The sequence below is a fragment of the Grus americana genome, chromosome 3, assembly GCF_028858705.1.
Source record: "Grus americana isolate bGruAme1 chromosome 3, bGruAme1.mat, whole genome shotgun sequence".
In the NCBI taxonomy this organism is placed as follows: domain Eukaryota; kingdom Metazoa; phylum Chordata; class Aves; order Gruiformes; family Gruidae; genus Grus; species Grus americana.
This window is the reverse complement of record NC_072854.1, coordinates 83,112,402-83,126,196: the sequence shown is the minus strand read 5'-3', so window position 1 is coordinate 83,126,196 and position 13,795 is coordinate 83,112,402. Positions and strand designations below refer to the sequence as shown.

General features: G+C 43.2%; 1 protein-coding gene across 6 annotated transcripts in view; it reads left to right on the top strand.

The window, feature by feature from the left end:
- The first annotated feature begins 10,507 nt into the window (after positions 1-10,507).
- The window catches only part of B3GALNT2 (beta-1,3-N-acetylgalactosaminyltransferase 2), a 30,025-nt gene continuing 26,737 nt past the window's right edge, over positions 10,508-13,795 (top strand). For 3 of the 6 annotated variants that reach the window (XM_054819785.1, XM_054819784.1, XM_054819782.1), the window contains exon 1: positions 10,509-10,750. In XM_054819785.1, the coding sequence (XP_054675760.1) occupies positions 10,648-10,750 (103 nt within the window). In that variant the 5' untranslated portion in view covers positions 10,509-10,647. Of the gene's footprint in view, positions 10,751-13,795 lie in introns of all 6 variants that reach the window. The other 3 variants (XM_054819781.1, XM_054819780.1, XM_054819783.1) reach the window with 2 other exon arrangements.

Sequence of the window (13,795 nt, the reverse complement as noted above, 5' to 3'; positions counted from 1 at the left end):
GGCTGCTCTGTGTCTTATTTTGAATGATAATGATTTAAATTATTTTAGAAAGTAAACTGAACTGTGATATATCAGCTGTTCCTGAGGGTCTTAGGGGACGGTGTAAATTGGTACTGATCAGTGCAGGGGGAGGGATTACATTTTCCAAGCAGTTGTCTGCGTGCTTTTGCCCATGAGAGCAGGACTTTATGGGGATGGAGAGTAATGGTAAATGAATGTTGTTCTAGCATATGCAGCAAGGTCACTGTGCCATCGACAGCCATTAAGTTTGTGTATTTTTGAAGCCACAGATTAGTCATGAGAAATCATCAGCAAGTAATTTGTGGAGGTTCTGGGAGGGTTTTTGGTTTGACTTTAAATAAAAGTGCAGCGAGAGGAAAAGAATGAGGTATGGAATATGGCTGATTTGTCATCTTCATTAAGTAAAATGAAGCTCAATCAAGGTGTCTGATGGAAACAACTGTTACATTATTGACTTTTTTTAAAAAAAAAAAAAAAAAAAAGAAAGCTCCTCTCTGGCCTGACATATTAGGAGAGTTCCCTCCCTGCAGTACTTTATATCTACAGTGTGTCAATATACTGGAAATGTCAGTGCTTGGAAATGGCTGTGAAGTCAGCCCCACACATCAGGCGGGAGACAATTTGGTTGGAGAACTGCACTGGTCTGAAGGAGTCAAGGCTCTGAACAGCCACCCATAATACAGCATGTGTGCTCCACACAAACTTGTATTCCATGAGCATCTTAAATACCTGCAAGAGGAACTGACCGCCTTGGGCTATACTTAAATGCTGAATTTGGATGATAAAAAAGGGCACTTTGGTGAATGAAGCCATTTGCATTTAGCCCAAAGTGCATATACCTGCTCCAGCTTATTTTTAGCAGTTCCCATCAGTGTTCATTGTACTGTTTTGTGCAGTGGAAGTACAAGCCGTGTTGTGCAAGTTTTGTTTTCTTTGCCAATCAGCTTGGATAACGTGCCACACCCAACTCCATTCAGGTTCCAGTCTGGTCACAGGAGACCGGTGGCTTTGGACTGTGGTTCTGTGGCAGGCCAGCACATTCACCACATCTGCCTAACACGGAACCTCCGTGTTAATTTATTTCCTGTAATATTACTGTGAAAAAAACAATATTCCTTCTAACCAACGCCTTTTGGGATGTCTTTCATTTAAACGTTTGGGTTTAAATTTGGCAGCTGAGGACATCTGTAGTCTAGAAGCCACAGAGCTGCTTCACAGTACCTATTCTGAAAAACATTCAGATGTCTTGACCAGGTCTTGTCTTCGCTAGGTTCATCCTTGGTTCCTGTTTCAAAGTTTTCAGTTTAACATTTCCATTCCTAACTTTTAATGAGAATAGTTCTTAATGCATGATGTGTTCAGCTTTATTTTGGGGGGTAGAGAAATAGGCTTTAGCTAACCGAGGTAGCTATTTTATTGACAGTGAAATAAAAATGGCTTTCTGAAAATATTTGTTAAAAAGGAGCAACAAAATGCTTAATAAGGTTCTTTAGGGAATCCTTCCTACACTGCACACGATTTGGTAACTGCTCTGATCACCATGGCAACATTTTCATTTGTCCTTCCGCATGTATGGTTTTAACTGGAACAGCAAGGGAGGGGAATACAGGGCACACAGCTTTATTCTCAGAGGCTTTGTAACAACTTGCATTTGTGGCTCATCATTAACATTCCCATCTAAAATAACAAAATTGCCACAGCTTATTACAGTATTGCAAACAGCTTGCTTTCTGTTTCCAATTAGCGTTAGCATTTGAGGTCCTGAGCTTGAAACGTTTCACAGGAGTTTTGAGCATCGCTAGTTATAAGAGCTGCATGTACAAAAATCCAGTATTGTTTTTTCAGAAGAGGTGAATGTCATTGTTTTGGACATTTGTTTTTCTCCAAAATTTTTCCTGAAGTAGTGAAGGTGTCAGACCTCTTGTGTTTTTAACAGCTGGCTCCCATATTTGTGGTTTCTTTCATCAGTTCATAACTTAATCAGGTTTAAAAAAATAAATTGTATCTATTAAGATGGTTTCACGCTTATAGTTTTAAAAAAGAAAACACATGGAGTACTGTAAATTGCACATTTATTTTAGCAGATGTCTATAATGTATCTGAAGAGGTTAAACTGTATAAGCATAACTCCTTAGTGGAAAACAGGACAGCTTGCTCTAATATCATTGGGCCTTGTTTACCAGTTCCTTGAATTAATGTATACTACCGGCAAATTACTAATTTGAAGGGGGAGGGCAGGGGGGAAGGTGGGGGGCATGCCTGGAAGATCAGCAGTTCAAAATAATTGTAACAGCTTTGGATCACATAAGAATATATGACTTTATGCAAGAACACCATCAAAATACTGTCGCTCTGAAGAGAATGGCATCATCTGGGTTTTTTTGTGCCAGCTTGATCCACAAAGCAACATTTAAAAGAATGTCTTTTCCTCCAGTCCCTCCAAACCATAAAACGTCTTTGTCATTAGTCTATTTTTGCTGCTTTGACCTTTGAGGTGGTTCAGATAATCTGCTATTATAGTTGAGTTTCATGCTCAAACACCTTGCTTCAAACTCTACACAAAAGTATCTGAAAGTTCTTGGGCATTTTTTCTAAAAATAAATACATATTATATCATGATTTAAAAAAAAAATGCCCTCCAAAATGTGGCTTTGTCTAACAGTAAGGTTTCCTCTAGGCTGAAGCAATGAGTTTTTATTTTCATCAAATGGTCTGATTTGATTCCCACTGACTTCAGTGAGAACAAGACCAGGCCTGTTGCCCTCCCAGCATTGGACTCCTCTCTCAGTTTTATTTCATATGCCATTAAGCTTGTCACTTTTTATTTCAGGCCCAGAAAATAATGCATGCTGACTGCTAGCAGTGTGAGTTGGTGCTGTCATCTCACGGAATGAGAAATTTGGAACAGAAGTTGCATTCAAGGAGTTTTGGACATTATTAGTAATTCTTTCTTCATATCGTAGTGCTTGCTGCTCTGATGAAATGTGACTTCTCAATGGTGAATTAATGGTAAAGTATAATGTATCAGTAGCACTTGTGGGGCCAGCTGTTTTGCATTCCTCAGATTAATCTCCTTGGTTTACCTTGAATTTAAAATGTTATCATTTCAATGCTGAAAACTATTTCCCTATTTTTCCTAAAACTATTACATACCAAATTCCCCTTCTTTGCTTCCTACACCATGTATTAAATTAGTAGCAGGGTGCTTGGCTGGTGCTAATAGGCAAGATTTTTAAACTAGCCTTTATAAAATGATGGTCAAAGGAAAGGAAAAAGTGGAAGGAAGTTTAAATTAAGCTATTCTAGGTCACACCATAAATTAAAATAAATACAAACTTTGCTGTCAGTGACACAAAGGTAAATACAGGAGGCGTTGCCAACTGATTCGGAAGGACAGTTTAACAAAGCATTTTTGCAGTGACTTACAATAGGATCGGCTCCAGCAGAAGGAAAGAAGACTTTAAGAACAATGGTCTGTAAAGGTGCACATTAAAGCCTGGAACTTTAATGTAGCAGTCATTTATCCAGTTGGATTTCTGATATCAAAGGAGTAACAAAAGATGCACTTTGGGAGCACCCAATTATATAGTTTTTTCCTCTCTCTTCATTGTATGGGGCTAAAAATCCATATGCATAATTCTCCTAGAAAATGCCATAGTTATGGCTGTCCTTTGGGGCTGTATCAGAATCTGCATTTGTTTCTTCAAGGAGACTAAAGAAAACTTGGGGGAGGAGTGGTTCCTAAGAAATAGAGGTTTCTTGTACTGAAAACTAACAATACTTGAAGCCATTAGACTGACTTAAATAGTAGTGAAATGTGTGAAAAAATAGTGGGCAAAATTACCAGAATAGGTGCTATATAAAATGTTACAGGCACCTGCCTATTTAGGGAGAATGATATTTGGAATAAATATTGTACATTTGTATCTAACTGAATTCAGCTTTATAGCACTATTAAATTAAGTACAACCATAAATACCAGAACTGGTATGGGAACAACTTCTCTGTCTGTCAGAGGAAGATGTATGTCTGAGTTTGTCAAGTACGTTTACACCGCTCACACTTGTGAACAAACAAAATGAGCAGCTTTACCCTAAAACATGGAGTTTTCTTTCCCAAATTCCTATTACAAGTAGAAATTGCACAGGATCGTCTATTACTGCCACCTACTGATAAAGTGATAAACAGCTGACTGAAACGGAAAAACATCAACATCAACTATAAATGACCTCGAAGGGGGATTTTAAATTAATACAGTCTCAGAAACAGAGAGCCAGCACTTTTGCTTTCATGGTCTGCATTGTGTAAGGTATTGCCTGTCACTGTGGTACTGCTGGAGTGTGATTCAACCCCACGCTTCAGTTCCAGACTTCTCAGTTTAGGAAAAGACGAAAGTCAAATACGTGATTTGGTTAAATAGGTCACTATAGCTACTACGAAGAAACTTAACTCTATCTCAGCTGAAACCAGGACAGGTGTCTAGCTAAAAAACACTTTAAAAGTTTTGTAAATCTTTGGGTGTATCAGTTGGAGTTGCTGTGTACTCCCTTCTTGAATTTCATTTTCCAGTTTCACATGTAGCTTGGATGCCTGTTCCTCATTGCCACCGTGCCACCAGTTGTGCCACCGCTTACACGTTTGCCTTTTCCAAACCTTGAGCCGGTGATGTGTCTGCAAATGGCAGCAAGGCCTGGCTCTGGGGCCGAGCGAGCCCGCAGCACAGCGAGCCACTAATAAATAATCTCTCCTTTGCAGAACCGTGCAGCTTTCATGTGACTGACTGCTGCGCTACTCCTTCACATTCAAAACTTGCTCCTGCCTGCTGGGTTTTTAATTTCAAGGTGGCATTTTTTTCCAATGATTGGAGTCTAAGCCAAATACACATTTGAGGATATTTAAACAGAATCTGCATCAATGCAAAAAATATCATTAAAAGATTATTAAAGAAGCTAAAAGTTAGGCACTTATTCAAGAAATGTCAGAGTTAAATTTGCTTATGTATTTTCCATTTGCCTCTCTCATTTGTATGCACTACTATTCCAGATTGCCATTGCAGGAATTCCCACAAGGCACAGTATAGGCAATGCTCAGTTAATGAGCAGTTACTCGATACTATTTTGGTGTCTTTATTCATTGTGTAGCCCCAGGCCTGATTTACTCACAAATTTCTGCTTTCAATGTAGAACTGTTCCCTGATGAGCTTCTCTGTGGTGCTCATCACGGATTGCTTCACGAAGTATCTCCACAGTATCCTCGAGGAATGCGAGGGTGGAACTATTCCCATCTTACAGTGGGAAGCTGAGGCAGAGCCTGAACAGAACAGGTGAGATTGTCGGTACCTGCCTCTTCAGAGTACTTGGCTCTTTCAACATCTCAATGTTCCCATTTGCTCAAGCTTCAGCTATGAATCCTCAGCTCTAAAAACTGGAGTGACTTTTGCAAGTCAAACACCCAGAAACTAAGGGAAAAAAACAATGCGAAATGTTTAGTTTCATGATTCTCCTGGTATCGTACAGAGGCAATGACAGAACCCAGTTCTCCTGAGCAGCAATGACCCTTAGCCTTGTAACACTAATTCATGGTCCCACCTCATTCACCTCGCGTCTTCTGCAACAAATGAAGCAGCCATCTGGTGCGTTCTCCAGCAGAGCACATCCATCCTAAAGCAGAGTAAGCACCACGAGGGGAAGATAGCACCATGTCATGTAAATTTTTTTTAATGAAACATAGCCTGAATATTATCTATCCAATGATTGATTATAATGAAATGATAAGTAATATGTGGCCAATCTGCTTTGTAATCCCCCCAGCAGTTTAACTGTCTACCAGGCATGTGATTGAAAAACGTATTTGCTGCCATAGGTCTCAGCCAAACTTCCTATAAACTTTATTCTCTTCTGTACCCGCATCCTGAAGTTACAAATAGCACTTGTTAAAAATAGCTGTGTATTAGTTGCTCATGAAGTAGCTAACCCTACCAGCTGGCTTTTGCCTGATTATTGCAGATTTGGTGGTGTTCCACATCTCTGCAAGACATTCCCCTGTTCACGCTCTGAGATGTGTCTGTCAAGATGTAGCTGCAACAGTATAGGTGGATTTGATTTCCATTTTTGATTGTCATGAACATGACAAGGAGTCAACTAAGACTGTCAAATTTATTATTGCTGCATTGGTATGTTTGGATAACTGTAATGTCCTGAAAGCCAATTTTGCATGGTAGTTATCAACTCTTGTGCAGGTTAGGCTGGGTTTGATTAAAAAAAAAAATCCAACTGAACAACAGTTTCCAGAAGATGACAAGGATATTCTAATTTACTCTCCTCTAGAATAATGGATGGTGACTCGGTCGTCCACCAGGATGCTCATGTAACGACTTTGTGAGAAGACATGAAATGTGAAGCTCCACCTTTCCATAAAGGGAAGTTAGTTGAGGAAAGTTGGGTTATCTTTGCCTGAATACAATGTCAGAGCTTTTTGGTTGCTAGGTTCTTGCAATGTCAGTAAAAGGAAAACCCTACAGAATGTTCTTGGACCTCAGAGAAGTTGGTCTAAACTGTGGCTTCTGCCACAAATCAGACCCCTGTGCCAAAACTGTTAAAACTTCTGCATAGAAAACATCAGGGAAGAAGAACAAATCACAATGCTGTTTTGCTGACATAATTCAGCAAAACTTAAAGCCACTGCTCCGAAATGACATGAGGATGCTAAAACTTAATTTAGAAAAAAAGATCAGCAAAATAATAGACAAATAATTTTAAACAAGCACTTTTTTCCTTAATGTTCTTAGTTAACTTCCTTAACTTTTTCAGACATTATTAAATTATTTTAGCTGAAACTCACCAAACATTGCAGTGTGATACAGGTCATTGTCACTGCAACCCTCATCATAAAGAATTTCTTCTTTATAGCTAATCTAAATCTACCCCCTTTTCATTTCAAACTGTTACCCTTTGTCCTATCACTGCAGGCCCTGAGAAAAAGTCTCTCTCCATCTGTCTTACAAGGTCCCTTTAAGTACTGAAAAGCCACAATTAGATCTCTCCAGAGCCTTCTCTTCTCCAGGCTGAACAACCCCAACTCTCTCAGCCTGTCCTCACAGGAGAGCTGCTCCAGCCCTCTGATCAGCTTTGTGGCCCTTCTCTGGACTCACTCCAACAGCTCAATGTCTCTCCTGTACTGGGGCCCCCAGAGCTGGACGCAGTACTCCAGGTGGGGTCTCACAAGAGCGGAGCAGAGGGGCAGGATCCCCTCCCTCGACCTGCTGGTCACACCTCTTTTGATGCAGCCCAGGACATGGTTGGCTTTCTGGGCTGCAAGCGCACACTGCCAGCTCATGTTGAGCTTCTCATCAATCAATACCCCCAAGTCCTTCTCCTCAGGGCTGCTCTCAATCCCTTCATCCGCCAGTCTGAACTGATGCTGGGGATTACCCTGACCCATGTGCAAGACCTTGCACTTGGCCTTGTTGAACTTCATGAGGTTCACATTGGTCCACATTTTATGCTGGTTTCACATTTTATGTTGGTTCACATTGGTTCCATTTTATCATCAACCAATATGAAGGGGTTGCAAGATTTAGCTCCATTGCAGTCATACCCTGAAGCATTTAACAAACATGATGGAAAGAGTCAAATCAATGTGGTTTCTCTAAAGGAAAGACTGCCTCTTTGACCTTTTCAGTTCTTTGAATCTCTTAATAAAGGAGAACACAGAGCAGAATTGGTAGTCATGCAATATCCGGATTTTTTTTAAGGATTTTTTTTTTAAGTAAGTCTCCCTTAAGAGACCATTAAGGAAGATAGCCATGGGCAAAATCTTGTTAGATTCTTGCCTCCATTCAGTGTACAAATGAGCACAGGCCTCACGCCACACCGTCTGCGTGCCGCGTGCTGCCCAAAGCTTTCTAATAGCATCTCTCTTCATGCCTGTCCATCACAGTCCTTAGAGCTGGCTGGTCACATACCATTGACTTTTCTTTGCTGCTGCTAATGATACGAGCTGGCAGGCCTGTCAGCATGACAGCCTGTTTTCCAGAGATCAGTTTTCACAGGATTCCTTTGTCTGTCCTCAGGAGGCCCCAGCAACACTGGCGGCATTAATAGCCCAAGCTGAGGAGTCTAGGAACTCCTCTGCATCTGCACTTCATTGGATCGGAAAGCCGAAAGGGGAGGCAGGGAAACATCTCTTCTGTTTGGGAAAATAAACAATCTAATTCTTCTAAAGATCCTAAAGAAGGCAAGGAAAGGATTGATAATTCCTCAGTGCAAACAGTGAGTCTGTTTAGGTTACGAACACTGGGAAAAAAAAAAGACACACTCTTGGGATGCAAATTTACAACCCATTAAACTCTAATAAAATCCTTTGTACCCTCATCTGTAATCTCTTTTAATATTTTTTCTTTAAAAGACAGAAGGCACAATGATTTTGTGAAATGTAATATATCAGTATTACTGCAAGGTGTGGAGGAAGTTAAGCCCCAAATCCCCAAAATGGAATCTCTCACTAGTCCTTCCTCTGCTTTCAGATGGAGCACAGAGATCAATAAAACACACAACTCCCTGGGGACAAACTCTGCTAAAACACACCCAGCTCTACCCTGCTTCTTGCTCTTCTCATCTGCTGCTAGTCTCCTAAAAAAAATTCCAGTCACCCACTCAGGGCAACAATTAAGAGAACAAACATTAAAAAACTGAACGCTACAGACTGGCTAGCTGTGGTAAGTAAGTACAGCTCTGGTATTCATCAAGGCGCGTGTCTCCTCTGTGTCAGACAGGAGATGCTTATCCAGAGACATTATGCAAATTTAACAGAAGCATCTTAAGTTTACAAGCAGCCTGGGGACAAAATTTCTGTCTCTTCTATCTCCAGCTCTTGTGCCCAACATGTTGTGCCTGTACCATACTTTGCCAGAGGTACAACCTGAGTCTGTAATGTCAGAAGAGTAAATCTGCTCAGAAAGCACAGAATGAAAATGCTATTTTTAGTAAATGATACCTAGAATTAGGATAACCCAAACCAAAATTTGCCGTCTTCCAGGAAAATAATTTGACATTATGTAGAAATTATATTCCAGATCCATTTGTCTTTTCATATTATATATATTCTTGAATCACAGAACAGTTTGGGTTGGAAGGGACCTTAAAGATCATCTAGTTCCAAACCGTCTTTCAGTATAAAGGTTAGAGTCATTGGTTTTCCTTCTCTTATTCCAGTTGATGAAAAATTAATCTTAATTAAGCTGTTTGAAAGGACTTTAAGCATTTTCCAAACACTTTTCATGGCTTGAGGATTTTCAAAACCAGATTTTAATCTTCTTTTCCTAAAAACTCAATCCTTTCTTTCAATAGAATCACATCGGCAAGTGTTCATTTAAGACTTACAGCTATCACACGTAAACTTCTAGTTCATACATTAATTTCTGAGAAGCCTCTGCATGTTTATTCACATCACTTTTTTCAGGTAGGTTCACCCTGCAAGAATTCAAGAAACATTTCTTTTTTGCTATCTGTGTTCAGAGGGACTAGAGGAGACAAGTAACTTCTCCATCCAGTCCTATTTAAACCTCTTTAGCCAGCGTGATGTTCTACAGACAGTTGCCCTCTTGGTGGATCAGTCTGTAGCCACCCAACCCGTCAAAGTGGTGGCTGTAGGTAAGATGCCAAGCTGAGCTTGGATTATTAACATCTCTGCAAGAACAAGAATGCTACCATCGATTCTTGGGCGTGATCCAGTCGCAGTTAAGGACACTTTGATTGTCTAACCCCTCCCCTGGAATTTCAGTCAAATAACACGTTCCTTGCTGGAGTAAGATACTCCAGAAAGAGTTTGTAATGCCGTTGCAGTTCTTGGCCAAAGCGAAGCACTCTCTCCTCTTTATTGGATGAGTAAAGGATTGTTCTGGAAAGCTATTTCGTTACTATACGATGACTTTTTTAAAAGGGGCATTCAGCAGGTAATTGTAGTGTTGCACAAATAAAGATTAACCCGGGAAGAGCTTTCCCCTAGCTGGTGCCCGGCACAGCCCCGCGCCTCAGCCCTCTGCCCCGGCAGGGCCAGGCTGCACAGCCGCGGGAGCCGCGGGCACGGCCAGCCGGGCGGGAGGCGAGGCCGGCGGCTGGGGCCCGAGGGCAGCCCGGGCGGTCACAGGAAAAGCCCCGCGGCTCCCCAGAGAGGAGCAATCCGTAAGGATAACGTGCTGCTACGGCCCCTGGAGACTCTCCCTCTCTCCCTCCCCCGACGCGTCCCTGCCATGTAAAACGTGAGGTAAAGCCGTGCTTCCTCGGCGTTTCCCCGCGGCGGAGGACGCCCCCTCCGCTCTCCCTGCCGAGTAGCCCCCGCCGCCGCCGCCCGGCCGTGCGCAGCAGACGCGGCCCCGCTCGCCTCAGACTCCCGGGGCCGCCCCGCAGCATTGTGGGGGCTGTAGGCGGCCGCCGCCTCAGCCCGCACCGCCGCTGCCCGCCGGGGTTGGGGCGGGACTGCAGCTCCCGGCGGCCGCGGGGCAGCGGAGCCCGGCCCGGCCGAGCGGCGGCACGGGGAGGAGCCGCGGGCGGCCGAGTCGGCCCGTCGCCCCGGCGCCGCTGGGAGAGGCCGGCGCGGAGGCGAAGGGGCTGGCTGCGGCGGCGGCCAATGCGAAACTGGCTGGTGCTGCTGTGCCCGTGTGCGGTCGGGGTCGCGCTGCACCTCTGGCTGCTGCTCAGCTGCCCAGGCGGCCCCGGGAGGCACTCGGCAGGTAGGGAAGGGGCGGGCGGAGGGACGGCTGGCCGGGGCACAGGCACCCCGGGCGGGCAGGGCTCCTCCATCCCCAGGTGCCTGGTGAGAAGAGGTCGGGGGCTGCGGGAAGGGGGTGCCTCGGACCGCGGGTGGCTGGGGCAGTTAATGCGGCCGGAGAGCGAGGAGCCGCTCGGCGGCAGCCCGCGCGTGCTGCCGCGCGGGGAAGGGGCGGGGGGCTGTGGCCGTTAAACGGTCGGGGCCGTCCCGCCGCTGCGGCTCCGGCGTTTCTGTGGCTGTGGGCAGCGCTTCTACCGGCGGGTCTGCCTGCCGGCTGCCGGGCTCGGGGGGAGAGGGGAGACAGCCCGCCTGGGAAAAGTGCCCGGAGTGCCTGCGTGGGTTCATCGGGAGGTGACGACTCGTTACGTCGAGATGTGGAGAGCAGCGCCGGTTCTGCGATTTAAACTGGAGGTACCGACCGCGGACGCGGTATGTGGTTGTTGAGGGTGCGTCGCAACTTTCTGTGGGGCAGCAGCCCGTTCTGAACACCTCCTGAGCCACGGGTGCCCTCCCGCACCCACTGAGGTGCGTGGGGGAGAAATTCCCACGAATTTCACTTGTGTCGTGTCATTCCCAGTCCTAGGAATAGCTCTTCGCACTGTGCTGTGTTTGCCTTGGCAGTGCTTAAAACCCCTGTGGTGCAAAAAGCTATTCATAGGATCGGGTATGATCTGACACAAGTGAAGTCGGGCCCCCAAGGACTTATGTTGTGCTCTTCATAAAATGAATTGTAGTTTTTAGGCCACAAATCTGTATGCCTGATAGAAACAGGTATCAGTTGGAACCGAAACTTTGTCAGCTACCCATAGGTGCTGTTTGAGATCATTAAGAATACTCTACAGGACATCTGAAAAAATGATAAGGAAAAAATGGTGTGTTTTGTACTTGAGATCTGCTTAAAACTCTGTTTAGCAACCAAATAGCCTGTTCACTAACAAAGCCACACTTTACAACCGGTGCCTGTTCCTTGTGCAGAGTGTACACAACAACTGTGAGGAAATGAGAGTCTGCTGATTTCCAGTGGTAATTAATAATGCAGGTGTGAGAGGAGCAAGGTCAGTGCATTTGGGTAGTCTGAAGGCCACAGAGGTGTACAGGTGTTGCTGTGTCTGTGTTCTGGCTGTTGCATATCAAATGAGCAGTGGTCACACTTGAATTGCACAAGAACGGGAGTTCTAGTTGTTAGCCTGAAATGCATTTGAATTGTCTGGTTGGTTTTGTTCCTCATCTTTCACGGTGCTGCTCTTGTAACTTCAGTGCATTAAGTTGTAGTTCGAAGTGGCAATGTGGAATCTCATGATGACCTTTCCCACAGAAATACGTTTTCCACTAACAAACATTTCTAAAGAAAATCCTGAAGTTTCTCAGTTGAGGAGAGAAGGAAGAAGCTTTGCTTTTCAGAGATTCACTGTTACAAGCAGTTATTATCAGAGGTTGTGTTTGTTACGGTGAAACTATGTTGCATTGGATAATGTTAAGATAACTAGGATTAAAAAAAGGTGCTTTTTTAATACTGAAAGAGTAAGTGTACATTTTGTTTGTGCAAGGGTTATTTAGTTGTAACCTATTGAGTAATGTATTCACACTGAGGAGAGAAAAGCTGATGCCTCTTGTAAAAAGAGAATTTCCATCATCCATAGGAAAATGCTCAATACTGTATATGTGCTGTCTCTTTATAGGCCTGTTCCTTGCATGATAATTTAAGGAAGAGTCTACCTCTTAGCCCTCCAAGTACCATGAAAAGTACAAGCTGTAGGTATGGCTGCCTTGGCAGAGGAAAGAAGGATGAGCTAAGGGACCTCTTTTATCTCTGATGTCTTCTGTGTTATTTTTTTATTATTCAGAGTGTTTTAGGAACATTAATGAATTTGTATACAAGAGTAAGAAATGTCCCTATTTATTAAAATGCTTCTTGAATCTGAAATTGTTTAAGAGGATCTGCTACTACCTGATAAAGTCAGTCTTGTTTAATTTGATTATTGAGTAATCTCTTTTTTTTTTCTTGTTTACTGCTCCAGCTGCTCTTTATTACCTACTACCTGGAATCACTAGTATGAATAAAAATTAAATCTGATCACAGGACAGTGTTTTACAATAGCTGTGACATAAAAATGCATTATCTGTGTATTCTTTGATATTTCTGTGTAGTGTCTGTGGGTCTCAACTGTTGCAAAATTAGTTACCGGTGGAGGTCAAAAGCAGAGTGAACAGCAATTCTATATTTTGAGGAGTTTAATTCCCTCTCGGTAGTCATTGCACACATACACACAAATGGAAGTTTGTTAAAAAGTTGATAACCTGTCTTAGTGATTATTTACCTTCACATCATTGACTCACTAATCCAAGACTGGAATAGACATCTCTGGCCATCAATTCTGCTTACTCTTTCTAATAAGCAACTCTTGATCTCTGTCTTAAAATGGGAGCTGGGCAGCCTACATTTATTTAGTGAAGGGTTGGGATGGCTTTTTATTTGTTCACTTGGATTCCTAGCAGTCTTAGGAAGAGCCTGTTCCAGAAGCTTGTTGTCCTGATTAGAAATATTTCCCCATTTCTGGCCTAAACTTACTTGCAACTGGTTTATGCCCTTCTGTTCTTAAGCTTTTTAGTTAAAAGGGTCTTTCTCCTCCTTCAAGTGCACCTTCATCATTTAATACAGATATCTTTGATCTCTATGGTTACATCTTTGTTTTCTTAAGCTGAGCACTTCAGGTACTTCTAATTTCTACTGGCAAAATAGGCTTTCCATTTCTGGAAAGCAGTCCATTTTCGTTGTCTATAGGTCAGATGATTTTAAATGTAAACCATGTTATAGTCTTCACTCATTCCATCTATTTCCCTTCCTCTGTTGGAAGTACGTCCTTTAATAAAACCTTCCTCTTTACTACCCCATGTGAAAAGCCTGTAGTCTGCCTGCATGCTTTGGCCCTTGGTTGCGTGCAATATTCTGACTTTCTCTATGTTCATGATCGCTTTCACCTTGGTGTTACAGAAGATAGATTACACT